Genomic DNA, 14,289 nt, shown 5'->3' with positions numbered 1-14,289 from the left:
ATATTTGATTCCAAATAGGTTGGACCTGGGCAAGAAAATCATTCACAGATTGACCTGCTTCTTGTTTCAGATTATGAAGAGTAGTCCACAACTGATAATAGTGGGCAAGTCTAATGGTTTGATATCGATTAGCCAAAAAATCCCAGATTTCTTTTGCAGAGTCATAATTAGCAAATTAGATGTGGATGGACGAGACAGAGGTATTGCGAAACCAGGTGATGATCTGATGATTTTTACTATCCCAATCCTCAAGACGGTCAGCAAATTTTGCATCAATTTCATCGTTATCTCTTATCGGCGTAGTGATATCTCCGGTAACAATACGCCAAAGCTTGCGACCTATCAAAAAACTTTTCATTCCTTGATCCCAAAGATTATAGTTGGAACCAGTCAGAACTGTTGCAATAGGTTTTGAAATATCAGATTTCTCCATTGATAACAAGATGAGGAGAAAAAAAAATGGTATAATAATAGGTATGAAAGAATGAACCAAAACAGGTTGTAGAGAGAGAAGAGAGACCCCAGAAACTAGAAATAAAAGCTTTACGGCTATGATACCATGTTAGAAGAAAGAATGCAGGTAATGAAGGAAAGGATTGTGTATTTATCTGTGTCTTATTTATAGAGATATTACATCTATTTATACATGAGAATATGAGCTAATTTGGACAAAAATAATAATTGCTATAATTGTGCTACACAAATCTCCTATAATCATGCTAATTGCTGTAATTATGCTACACAAATCTCCTATAATCATGCTAATTGCTGTAATTATGCTAACATTCAGTTCGAGTCGGGTTAAGATGACCTCACTTGTCACTTCAGAAGGTCACCATCATTTGTGACTCGGCTCATTTAACTTTTTATGTTCTGTTTTTCTTATTTATACTTAACTATTTGATAATTACTAATTATTTGTATTCAGGGCTTTTCTAGGTGTCTTAGATGTGGTTCTAATCCCCTTAATTGTCCGGACCGACACGGTCACCGGAACAGTGAAATATATCAGGCTATGCAAATAGGGGTGTTACAATAAATATATTAATAACATTATACATTACAATTACTAATATAAATATTTTATAAACGAGCTATTCATGAGCTTATGAACGAGCCTTAAAACAAGCCTATTTATGAACTTATTCACAAGCCTGTTTAACGAGTCAGATCACGAACCTGTTTAGTGAGCCAAATCACGAGCCTGTTTAACGAGCCAACTCGCGAGCCTGTAAATGAGCCGAGCTCGAACTCGAGCTCGAGCCAAATACTATTAAGTTCAAGCTCCGCTTGTCTAAACTAACCTAAAATTCGAGCTCGAGCTTGGCTTGTTTAGAAAATGAACTGAACTGAGCCGAGCTTTTATCAAGCCGAGTCTCGAGTAGCTTGCAAGCAGCTTGATTCATTTATACCCCTATTTGTGCATATGGTGACTGAATTACCAAAAAGGTTGTATTTCTTAGTGAGAAATGAAGATCATTTTAATAGGGTTAATACAGCTACAAGGGTTGCATTTAAATGGGAGAAATTAAAGGGTTGCTTAGATGATTTACCTTTGTATGAACTTGCTTCAGATGATTGTCAGCAAATTTCCAAATAGCTCTCCTACCATCAAGCATATCAACTCTTATTTGAATTTCTACATTATGACATCTCATTTTCTTTTCTTTTTTTTTTTTTCCTTATCTTTTCAAATGCTATTTAGAATTTCTCGGGAAGAATGTGATTCTAAACGTGAAATTGATATTTGACTAATAATCATAGACTTCGAGAGTCCCACTTTATGAAAATTAAAGTTTGAAATGGCTATAGTCTAAGCAATGGTGTTTTAAATAGAGACAAAATTAAATTTGTCTAATAATCTTTCAATGAATGAAAGTTTATAGCATAGAATTTTGCTTAATAAATTACAGTATAAGAATTTTTAATATTCCTAATGGAAGATGAAAAATTTGATTCCTAAAGTGCATAATTCGTTATTATTTCATATATTTAAAATCAATTAACCACTTTAATGTTAAAGAAATTGTTGCAACAACTTTTAGTCAACAAAACTGTGGTGAGCAATATTGTTTTATCATTAATGTAAAGAATTTTTACATTGTTTATCACTTCTATTATTGGAAAAAGTTATTTTTTTTGTTCATATGGAATATTTATGAGGTCTAAATTTTTTCTGCTCATGAATTTATAAATTTTAAACCTATTTTTCTATTTTTAAGTATTTTTGAGTTTTTTTTTTCTATTTTTCTATGTTTTGATGGACATATTAGTATATTTCTTTTAAATTTAAAAATTAATATTTATTTATAATTAATTATGACTTTAAAAATCTAATCATATTAGTTATATTATTAAATATTAAAATTTTTTTGTATATTACTATTTTACTATTTTATGATATTTAATATTTAAAATTTTAAATATATAAAATATACTCAACAAATATATACCTAAACTAATTTATTAAATTATTTTCACAATATCTAATTTTCTTATAATCAAAATAATGTCTAAAATAAATAAAAATATCTTAATCAATATAATTATTTTTATATATAAATAATTAAATTAAATTATTAATAATGTAAACACATGCAATGTACGAGCATCCTAGCAGTTTTATCTATTTTTAAGTTCTTAATATAGTTAACTTAAATTTATATGAAATTAATTTATTAATAATTAACATTAAAAATATAAACTTATGTAATACTTTTATAAAGAGGGACTAATTTAAATTTAAATCAAAAGGCTTGATAAATAAGTTAAATATGGACAAAAAATTTTAAAAACAAATATGAGCTTTAAAACATTTTAATTTTAAATATTGAAAAACTACTTTATTTAGCGTTATGTTTGGAATCTTTATTAAAGAAAATAAAGAAAGGTAATAAAAATGAGAAAAATTAATTTTCTCTTTCGTCTGGATGTTATGAGTAAAGTAAGAGGAAAAGTATATATTTTTTTAAATAATAAAATATTTATTTTTATTTTTTATTTAAAATTAAAATAAATAATTATAAAAATAAAAAATAATTTTATTTACTTTTTATTTACTCTCTTCTAATTAAAGGGAAAATAAATAGTTATTTCTATATATTATTTTTCACTCTTATTTTTCATCATTTTTAATTTTTGGCTCATTCCAAATAAAAGAGGAATTTGCCACCCTTGAGTATTGTGACACCCTATTTTTTTTTTGTAATTTTTATATGTGATGAGTATTTTCATAAAATTATTAAATTTTAATTTTTGTCATAAAATTTATTGAAATTCAATTTCATAGAAATTACAATGAGTAGAAATTGAAGGTTTTTATATTAACTTATTAATTTATTAATTATTATATAAATAAAATTATTTAATTAATAATTATTGATAAAGAAAAAATAGAAAAGAGAGGAAATTTAATTGCGAAAGTGATAATTGAATGCGTTTTATATATTTTATTTTTTTAATTAATAAAATAAAATAATTTTATTTATAAAATAATCAATAAATTTATAAATTAGCTTAAAAATTTTAATTTTTAATTATAGTAATTTTTATAAAATTAAATTAAAATTTAATAAATTTTATATAAAAATTATAATTTTATAAATTTTATAAAAAATTAAAAATTTAAAAATATTTATAAAAATACATATAAAATTAAATGATTATATATGATATTTATTTATTTATTTATTTTTATTAAACTACGGATCTTGAGATTAGTTTCAATTAAGTCTTTCAATAAAAAAAAAAGGGCACCATGTCAAGTCAACAACAGTCCCTAGCTTACAAATGAAGCAGAAAAAGTAATGTGAATTTAAAACAAAAAAGTCAGTCCTTGAAAAAGTGGCTTCTACTCTATTATTATTGGGGCAGCAATACTTTTTCTCACCAAGACTTGCATGCTGTGCCACCCGTCCTGTATTTTAATTTGGAAAAAAGCTTATTGACATAATTAATTAATATTTTAATTGATTAATATTAAAAAATATTGAAAAAATAAATTTATATACTAATTTAAATTAAAATATTTGACAAATTAAACATAAACAAAAAAATTTAGAGAAAAAAAAGAGCTTTTATCTATTTATTTGGTTTTATGTTTAAAAATTTTATTAGAAAAAAAATAAAGGAAGAAAATAAAAGTGATAGAAAAATTATTATATTTTTTTTGGATATTAAGAAGAAAATGAGGAGAGGAAATAATTTTTTTTAAATAATAAAATATTTATTTTTATTTAAACCTAAAACAAATAATAATAAGAATTAAAAAATAATTTTATTCACTCTGTCTAAATTGGAAGGAAAATAATAGTAATTTTTAAATATTATTTTTCACACTTATTTTTCATCCTTAATATTGCCTCATTCCAAATTAAAAAAAAAAAAAACAAAAATCTTACTTTCCTTCATAATTTTCCGCTTATTTCCCTCCGATCCAAACATAGCCCTTCTCTGGTGCTTCTTTAAATTTCCCATATTCTCAGCTTTTTTTTTTTTTTTTCCCCACAAGCAAAAGCCTTGTCTTCCTCTTTCCTTCATACAATTGCTGTGTTCTTATCTTCTTCTTTCCTTTATATACAATTGTTGTGTTCCCTTTTACTCAATTATGGCTTCTTCTTCTTCCTTGATCACTTTTCAATCGAAGAAGTACGATGTGTTCATTAGTTTTAGAGGTGCCGATATCCGCGATGGCTTTCTCAGCCATTCGCAGGAAGCTTTGCGCCAAAACGAAGTCAATACCTTTGTGGATGAAAAACTTGATAGAGGAGAAGAGATCTCATCCTCCCTCTTGGAAATAATTGAACAATCATACTTTTCGTTGGTCATTTTCTCGGAAAATTATGCTTATTCTCCCTGGTGTTTGGAAGAACTTGTGAAGATACTTGAGTGCATGAAAGACATGGAACAAATGGTTTTACCAGTTTTCTACTGTATAGATCCAACCCATGTTCAAGAACTTACAGGTAGGTTTGGAGCTGCACTTGCTAAGCATAGAGAAGTTTTCAACAACTCTTTAGACAAGGTGGAGAGCTGGTGCCAAGCTTTGAGAGAAATTGCTGGGATAGCAGGGTTGGTTTCCCATAACATTAAGTAAGTTATAAATATATAAATAAGTATTTAAATTAAATACCCTCAAATTATTCTCATATCATGATGAATATTTTTATTTATTTTCTTCATGTGTTGTGGTTGATCATTTTGCCTTTTATACTTGTCCAGGCCTGACTCCGAGCTAATTAAGGAAATTGTCAAACACATTTCAGAAAAATTAAATGATGTGTTTCCAAGTGATTCTTTTGATGAAGGGTTAGTTGGAATTGATTCCCGTGTCAAGGATGCTCAATCCTTATTATGCCTTGAGTCTACGCGTGTTTTAGGAATTTGGGGGATGGGTGGTACAGGAAAAACTACCATTGCTGAAAAATTATTTGATCGAATTTCTGATCAATTCAATAGGCGATGCTTTGCTGCAAATGTCAGGGAAAAGTTTGAAAAGTACGGACCAGATGCTGTACGAAAGGAAATCCTTTTTCAAGTATTAGGTAGGGAAAGTTGTAATTTAGGTCTGCCCACCAGGAGACGGTTGTCACGAGAAAAAGTTCTCATTGCTCTTGATGATGTGAGTGATTCAGATCAAATAGAACGTTCCATAGGAAAACCTGCTATCTATGGTCCAGGTAGCAAATTCATTATAACAAGCAGAGATAAGCAACTGCTTAGGAACATGGAGGCTCAAATATATGAAGTTGAGAAATTGAATGACTGTGAATCTTCTTGTCTTTTTCGCTTCCATGCCTTCAAACAAGATATTGCAGGAAAAGATTATATGGTGCTGTCAGAGAAGGCCGTTGAATATGCTCAAGGCATTCCTTTAGCCATTAAAGTTTTGGGTTCCAATTTATATGGTAGAAGTGTGAGAGAATGGGCAGATGAATTAGAAAAATTGCAAAGTACATCTGATGAAAAAATTCAGAGAATATTGAGACTAAGCTATGATGCTCTTTCTGCAAAGGACAAGGAAATTTTTCTTGACATTGTGTGCTTCTTCAAAGGGGAAGATGTAGGTCTTGTTGAAAATATACTGGATATCCCTGGCTCAATAATTGGAATTAGTCGTCTAGCTGATATGTCTCTTATTTCTATTACGAAAAACAAGTTACATATTCATGATCTGCTGCAACAAATGGGCAAGGATATTATTTGCGAGGAAAAGCGGCTTGGACAACGTAGCAGACTGTGGCATCCTAAGGATATATATTACCTGTTGACAAGAGCTGAGGCAAGAATTAAACACTTTGATATATTTTTCAAGTTTTTTGAGATTTTAAATATATTGAAGCTAATTACTCTTTGATTGTTTTAAGCAGGGGACTGGAGCAAATAAAGGGATATCGCTAGACATGTCCAAAATTAGAGAGGTGGAACTAAGTCCTACAGTCTTTGAGAGAATGTATAATCTCAAATTTCTCAAGTTCTACTGTTCAATACCTCATCACAACAGAGTAAACCTCTCAGAAGGAATCATATTTCTTCCAGAGGAGCTAAGGTTACTGCACTGGTATCAATACCCTTTGAAATCTTTGCTATTGAGTTCATGTGCCGAGAATCTGGTTGATCTTCGATTGACTAATAGCAAAATTAAGGAACTCTGGAATGGAGTTCAGGTAGTCTTTTATACTTCTTTATGTATTTTCATCAGTGTCTTGAATTTGGCCCATCCCCCTAACATATATATCTTCTCCTTCTCGGTACAGCATCTTGGAAATTTGAAATATGTTGACCTCAGCGACTGTAAGGATCTAATCAGACTTCCAGACTTGTCTAGATGCCCAAATCTTGAGGTTCTAGATTTGATGTCATGTATGAGTTTGGCTGAGATTCCCTCACCTCTAAAACATTTGAGCAAGCTTACTACACTGAATCTAATGTTTTGTGTAAGTCTTTGCAATTTACCGAGCTTGCTTCATTTGGAAAGTCTTAAGGTTCTTTTTATGAACTATTGCTCAAAAATCATACAGTTTCCAGAGGTTCCATGTAATATAAGACGTTTAGATTTAAGTAATACTGCAGTACAACAAGTGCCCTCATCAATTAGGTGTCTCTCTCATCTTTCTCAGTTGGATTTGAATCGTTTGATGGAGCTTCAAAGTCTGCCAGACAGCATATGCAATCTCAAATCTCTCAGAGAAATTGGTATCTATGATTGTGTGAATCTACAGGAACTTCCGGAGGACTTGGGGAATCTAGAATCTCTAGAGGAGCTTTTTCTATGTGGCTCTGCTATAAAAGAAATACCAGACAGCATTTGCAATCTGAAAAACCTTGTGGAATTATCAGTTGAAACATGTGCGAATCTCCTTGGTCTGCCAGCAAACCTGGGGAATTTAGAGTCTCTAGAGAGACTTATTGCAGATGGTACTGGTATAAAAGAATTACCAGAGAGCATTTGCAATCTGAAAAATCTTACAGAATTATCGGTTAATGAATGTGCATATCTGCAGAGTCTGCCAGAGAACTTTGGTAATTTAGAATCTCTAGACAAGTTTGGTGCACGTAGTACTGGTATAAAAGAATTACCAGACAGCTTTGGCAATCTGAAAGAACTTAGAATTATTTACATTGGTCACTGCATAGTTCTGCATGGACTGCCAGAGAGCTTTGGGAATTTAGAATCTTTGGAGCTTGTTATGGCACCTGGCACTGGGATAAAAAGACTACCATCTTCTATCAATCGGTTAAGAAATTTGAGAACATTAAATTTTAGGAGATGTGAAGGTTTGATAATCCCTGCTTTGGCAGGGATTCCCCTTCTAGAGGAGGTTAATCTAGAGTTGTGTGGCCTATTAGAATTTCCCAACACTCTTTGCCATATAGTGTCATTGAAACATTTGTTCATAGGTGGAAATAATTTCGAGAAAATACCTGATACCATCAAACAACTTTCAAGACTAGTTGAACTTGATTTAAGTGATTGCAAGAGACTAAAATATTTACCGGAGCTTCCATCTCTCCTCAAATTATGTGCAACAAATTGCACTTGTCTTGAGTCAGCATCCAGTTTATTCCAACTCCAGACTATTAAAATTTTAGAATTTGAGAACTGCATCAATTTGGATGTTGATGAACGTAATAAAATTGTGGACCATTTACTGCAAACTCCTTGGCGAAGGGGAGTGGTATATCTCTCTTTCTTTCTCTGGTATTTTATGACTTTTTTTTCCAATGTTGGTAGAGTTTATCATAATATATATTAAATGAGTAACAAGATTTTCACGTGGCACAGGAGTTTTGTTTTCCTGGAAGTCAAGTGCCACAATGGATCAAGTATCAGAATGACTGTGGATCTTCTTTCTTTCTGTCATTTACACAACTGAAGCAGGTGAAATCTACCTATTTCACATTTTTTGTTGTTTTTGACCCCAAAGTTTGTCATCCTTGTCATGTCAAAAGAATTGGATGTACAGTCCATTCCATAAATGAGTCTGGACATAGCCAATATCAATTTGACTACTATTGGGCTAAATTGGACTGTGTTAATGTTCATCTCCGTGCGAAGGATAAAATCATTCTTCATTCAGAACACATCTTCTTTTGGCGTTCTTCTCTTAATTTCAGAGAGAATAGCATGGTCTTTCAATTTTTTGTTGAGTATATCAATAAAGGGCCTTGATTACAATGGGATTGTTAAGTGTGGTATCCATGTAGAGGAGGAGGAGGAGCCTCCCTATAAAAGACTGAAACATGAAGAAGATCAAACACCTCATGTTGCTTTTAAGGTGCTCGGCAGTGGATATGATTTCCCTCTTGGTATAAATACCATCACTCACTAATCAGTGGCAAAGAACATGTCGTTTTCCTCTCCAAGTGGCAAAGACATTGATACTAATGTTATATCTTTATAAGGTGAGACTACGTTATATCTTTATGAACTTTCAAAATATTTCTTTTGGTTCATCTCAGCATTGAGATTTGGTACAATTTGAATTGTAAATTTTTACCAATCTTGGGTGGCGTGTTATACTAGGATGCAAGATGGATGTGGTTATCACATTATGTAAGAGCAGCAAAAGGAAAAAGCTGGTTTCAGTAGAGCCAAGGAATATGTGGGATATGGTATCTACAATTAGAGGGTGAGATAGATGTTTAATTGATCTTTGATAGGAAGAATCCGCATTGCCAGAACTTATATATTTGGGAATTGGATACATAGCATTGCTTCGAAATTTTATTTAGCAATCATGTATATAATGCTCTTTCTAATATATATATATATATATATATATATATATATTTTTTTTTTTTACGATATTTTGCAGGTTAGCCAGCATAGTCGACTGTCATATCATTAAACAGTATACACTTTACAGTTGCATATTGTGGCTATCTATTAGGGGTGTGCAAACGGTCGGTTCGGTTCCGAACCGAACCGAACCGATAAAATCGAAAATCGAAAATTTTAAAAATCGAATCGAACCGATTGATAAGAGAAAACTGAACTGAATCGAACCGATAAATTTCGGTTCGGTTCGGTTTTAAACCGATCAAACCGAAATTTATAAAATTTCATATTTTTAACATTAAATCTAAATAATAAAAACATAAAAACAAAAAAAATTGGAAATCAAAACTCAAAAATCTTTAGGTTCGGTTCGGTTTTCTTTGATTTCAGTTCGGTTCGATTCGGTTCGATTCAATTTGATTCGATTTTTTTTTATTTCCTATATATATTAATAATTTCGGTTCGGTTTGATTTTTTTGATTTTTTTATGAAAATAACCGAACCGAACCGATTAACCGAAATTATCAAAATTATAAACCGAACCGAACCGATTAAATTTTAAAACCGAACCGATTGAACCGAATTAATCGGTTCGGTTCGGTTTTTCGGTTTAAACCGAAAACTGCACACCCCTACTATCTATAGAGTGGAGCCTAAAATTCTAATAGCTAACGGAATACCTTAAGTACAGGTTATTGCCCTTTTTGATAGCTTTACATATCCTTATTTGACATGATTTTGTTGGAAAGCATGCAAACTAAGCGGGTGTTACATTACTGATTGTGTTGAAGCTTGAGCACAATTCTCAACCTTAGCTAGTTGCTTGTGTTAAAGCTCGAGTCCAATTCGCCACCTTGGCTACCCAACCATTAGATTGTTGTCTATCCTTATCAAGTGCTTCTCAAAACTCTCTCCCAATTCTTGAACATGAGATGGATACATGGTAAAAAGCTATCTGCCCCATCTTCTCCTTGCATTCAATTATTTTCACCAATTTATCCATACACCACGTAGAAAATGCTCAGTTTTTAGAGAAAATGACTATTGGAATATATGATTGTTAAATTTTGTTGTGCACTGGGGAAGCGTGTAAACTGCAAAAAAATAAAACAAACACACAAAATACCAATATTTACGTGATTCACCCTCTCAACATAGCGCTACATCTATGGGCATGTCATCTTCCACTATCATCAATAAAAACAAATATTTTGAGAGAAGCTTGCGAAAGGCATTTATAGGCAAGAGTTATGCAAGACGTGATCCACAAGAAATTCTAGTCAATGGCGATAAGAATGACAACAAATAAATTAACGTCAAATGTGGATTCAGCTGCAGTAACAACAACAACAAATTATTAGCAAAAATAAATATCCTAAGTAACTTATTACTTTATGTCATTATCTTAAATTATGGTCTTAAAAGTTAATTTCTAAATAGTAAAAATTTTCATATGAGATCATGTAATAATCTCTTTATAAAGAGATCAGATTATGAATAAAATATCAAACAGAATTGCTTTCAACTAAACATCATGCACCAAGGGATATTCTCTTGTATATGTTTTGTCAATTCATCTAAAACTAATGTAAAAAGGTAATGGCTTACAGCTGAACCTTGGTGTAATCCAATTAAGATAGGAAAATCTCATGTGTCCCCTCTCACTGTGCGCACAATAGTAGTTGCTTCTTCATACATATCTTTCAACACTTGTATGTATCTAATAGATACCCTCTTTTGTTCTAACATTCTCCATAAGACATCTCTTGGAATACTATCATAAGTCTTATCCAAATCGATAAAAATCATGTATAGATCTTTCTTCACGTCTCTATATTTCTCTATCAAGCTTCTAGTGAGAAAGATCACTTTCATAGTTGAACGACCGGGCATGAAGCCAAATTGATTAGGAGAGATAGAAGTGTCATGACGTAGTCAATGTTTCACAACTCTCTCTCACAACTTCATAGTATGGCTCATGAGTTTAATTTTTCTATAGTTGGAGCAACTTTGTATGTCTCCCTTATTTTTAAAAATAGATACTAAAATACTCATCTTCCATTCATCAGGCATTTTCTTTGAGTTTAGAATCTTATTAAACAATTTAGTTAACCATGCCACTCCCATATCTCCCAAACACTTCCAGACTTCAATTGGTATTCCATCGGGTCCACAGGCTTTACTCACTTTCATTCTCTTAAGTGCTTCATTTACTTCTTAAAATCTAATCCTTCTAGTATAATTCACATTATTTTTTATTGCTCTGTAGTCTATATTCACGCTATTACTACTTTGACTATTGTTAAAGAGATTATTAAAATAATTTCTTCATATTTCTTTAATATCCTCATCTTTCACAAACACTTTTCATTCTTTATCCTTAATGCACCTAACTTGTAATTATCTCTCTAAAATGTCCATGCATTGTGATTATGTCCAATCAATCAAGATTAGTTAAAATTGAAACTATAAATAATAGTTTATCATTGATTTGAATAAAAAGTGTTTAATTGCAACTATTGAGGAATGAGTTGCTGCTAATTTTGACTTAATTTTTTTACTCAAATTAGTGATAAAATGTGATTTTCTTTATTTTACTTTTGATTGATTGGACAAAATTTTAATTAATTTCTAAAATTAAGACCAAATTATTAAAGAATAGAAGTTTTTGATAAAATTGAATAAATAAAAAAGATTTATTTTATTTTACTAATTTATTTTGCCATTAAGCCTTACTAGAATAAAATGAAACTCATTTGCTTGTATGAACTGAGGGTCTTATTTTTATTACCAGCATACATTGTAAAATGACTCGCAAAGACTATTACATAGAAATGTAGCTGATGAAATCAAGTCAACGCCATGTCCAAGTCATCAGATTTGCCATCATCCTGGTTCTGTTCAACTGATTTTGCAATCTCATCATCTCATGCTGATCTTCCATCATTTGGTTTGCTGCCTGCCTAATTGCATCCAATGCATCATTAACTCTTATTGGTTGCCCACCCACACTCTGGCTGGTTTTGATTTAATCCTGTTCCTTGATCAGTCTTCACACAGTTCAAATGGCAATCAAACCCACAATCAACACATTTGTAGATCCAAAAACGCTTGTCCACTCCACCACCGCACCCATCACACACAATGGAAATGTTCCCATCGTAAAGAATATCAAAGGTGAGTTTAAGCTCATGAGCATGTGCATCAATAACGACTGTGCTAGGCAAATTGGCACAATGGGTATGCAAATAAAACTCAAATTCAGCACAGCTAAAGCTGAAGGAGCTTCCAGGAACCCCAAGTGCATTGCATGAATAGGACCCACAAGGGTATGTTGGGGTAGAAGGAGCGTTAGTGGGTGAGAATTTTGAGATGGGTGGTGAAGCTAGCGAGCTAGATTGAGGCATTGGTCATGGAGTGTTATAGCAATCATACAAATCTAAGACATACGCAATTGCATAATCACATAGTATAAAAAAGAGAAAAAAAAATAAATATAGGATTTATGTGATTCAACTGTAAGGTCTACATTTAAGGGCAAAATAAGAGAAAAAATTCTATGATAATAATAAAAAAAAACATACAATTACTTACAATTCTCAAAATCTATATTTCCCTAAATATCTCACGAATCTATCGTAAATGGCAAAATATTATAATATTTATATTGCCTCATACTTATCGGCCCAACTACTATCACAAATATCATTTTTTATTCCAATCGGGTTACAGTATGAAACTTTTGGATCATGTTACAATTCGGGTCTATGAATGACATACCAAAATTTAAGCCACATAAAAATTAAAATTAAGGAAATATTTGCATAAAAGGCAACCATGAGATGGTTCACTAGCAATGAGTTTCTCACAGCCATGCACTTGATTTCTTCATTTTGTTCATCAAAGTGAAGAGGTATCAAGAGATTTCTATGGCTAAAATGTTGACATTTCATCTCTCTTTTAATTTTTTGTCTCTTCATGATTTGGAAGTTTACAATTTTTATATGGAACTCATATGCAGTTTACAACTAAACAGGCTTATTCTGAAGTAAAGGTCATTAAAATGGAGGCTTGAAGATGTGCAGTATGTGCAGCTTCCATTGACCCATGAAGGCTTGCTTGTTCAAAGAAAGCAGCATTTTATGCTGAAACATAAAGGTATGGAGGAATGGAATGATTGATGACAATTTTTAGAGCTGTACATAATGGCATTTGGACATGTGATTTCTCCCATTCCCAACCTTTTTCTAAGAAGCAATTTCAACAGTACCAATAAGAGATTTTTCTTCTAATTTTCTTCAGATTTTTTTGTATTGGTAATTTTATGTTGACCTCTTTTTCAAATAGGTAATGAAGTTGGCCATGATTTAGATTCATAGCTTTTAAAAGATTTATACCTAAAAATGCTTACTATGATAGAGTATTATTAATTGAATTTTTTATTTTATTTTTATTAATAAGTATTTAAATAAACCTTTAATTTTATATTTTTGTGATACTTGTTATTATTAAATAAAGAGAAATTATTGTCTAGATTTGATTTATTATATATATCTAAGTTATAAATATATAAAATTTATATATTTAATAAATAAATTTTACTATATGTTTTATATTTTAAATTTATGAAAGATCCAAATCCAATGAAAACTTCTTGAAATTGTCAAATAGAAGAGAAACAAAAACAAGAAACAAAAGTAACGACAATACATCACACCAGCTTTGCCATGCTACGACCAAGGCAAAAAACCAGAGAAGGGTATCTAATTGGCGAAACTTATTATTATTATTATTATTATTATTATTTTACTTAATGTGTTTATTGATATTTAAACTTATAATTTTCTAATTTTTTGAAAACGACTTGAATATTATTAATTAAAAGTTCATTCATGTTTTCAAAAAGTCTAATTTTAACATCACTAAATAAAGCTTATTCATTATTTCTTTGCAGTTTAATCTTGAAACTTCAATTTCTGGATCCTATCACAAGGTAATAAATGAAAAAG

At 30.9% G+C, this 14,289-nt stretch overlaps 1 protein-coding gene and 1 pseudogene across 2 annotated transcripts; one reads left to right on the top strand and one right to left on the bottom strand.

The window, feature by feature from the left end:
- The first annotated feature begins 4,490 nt into the window (after nucleotides 1–4,490).
- On the top strand, nucleotides 4,491–9,224 carry LOC131182299 (disease resistance protein RPV1-like). Of its 2 annotated transcripts, XM_058151355.1 has the most exons (7): nucleotides 4,592–5,091; nucleotides 5,221–6,280; nucleotides 6,369–6,665; nucleotides 6,756–6,935; nucleotides 7,119–8,177; nucleotides 8,285–8,904; nucleotides 9,026–9,224. In XM_058151355.1, the coding sequence occupies exons 1-6, from the start codon at nucleotides 4,607–4,609 to the stop codon at nucleotides 8,669–8,671; spliced, it is 3,468 nt and encodes a 1,155-aa protein (XP_058007338.1). In that variant the 5' UTR covers nucleotides 4,592–4,606; the 3' UTR covers nucleotides 8,672–8,904; nucleotides 9,026–9,224. The 2 variants fall into 2 exon arrangements, with proteins under 2 accessions (XP_058007337.1, XP_058007338.1); XM_058151354.1 differs by having other exon boundaries at nucleotides 4,491–5,091; nucleotides 6,756–8,177.
- Nucleotides 9,225–12,134: 2,910 nt separating this feature from the next.
- On the bottom strand, nucleotides 12,135–13,312 carry LOC131182300 (protein VACUOLELESS GAMETOPHYTES-like; annotated as a pseudogene).
- Between the last annotated feature and the right edge of the window lie 977 nt (nucleotides 13,313–14,289).

Source organism: Hevea brasiliensis, chromosome 8 (genome assembly GCF_030052815.1).
Source record: "Hevea brasiliensis isolate MT/VB/25A 57/8 chromosome 8, ASM3005281v1, whole genome shotgun sequence".
Taxonomy (NCBI): Eukaryota; Viridiplantae; Streptophyta; class Magnoliopsida; order Malpighiales; family Euphorbiaceae; genus Hevea; species Hevea brasiliensis.
Note: the sequence above shows the minus strand (reverse complement) of the source record. Positions and strands in the feature narration are given on the sequence as shown.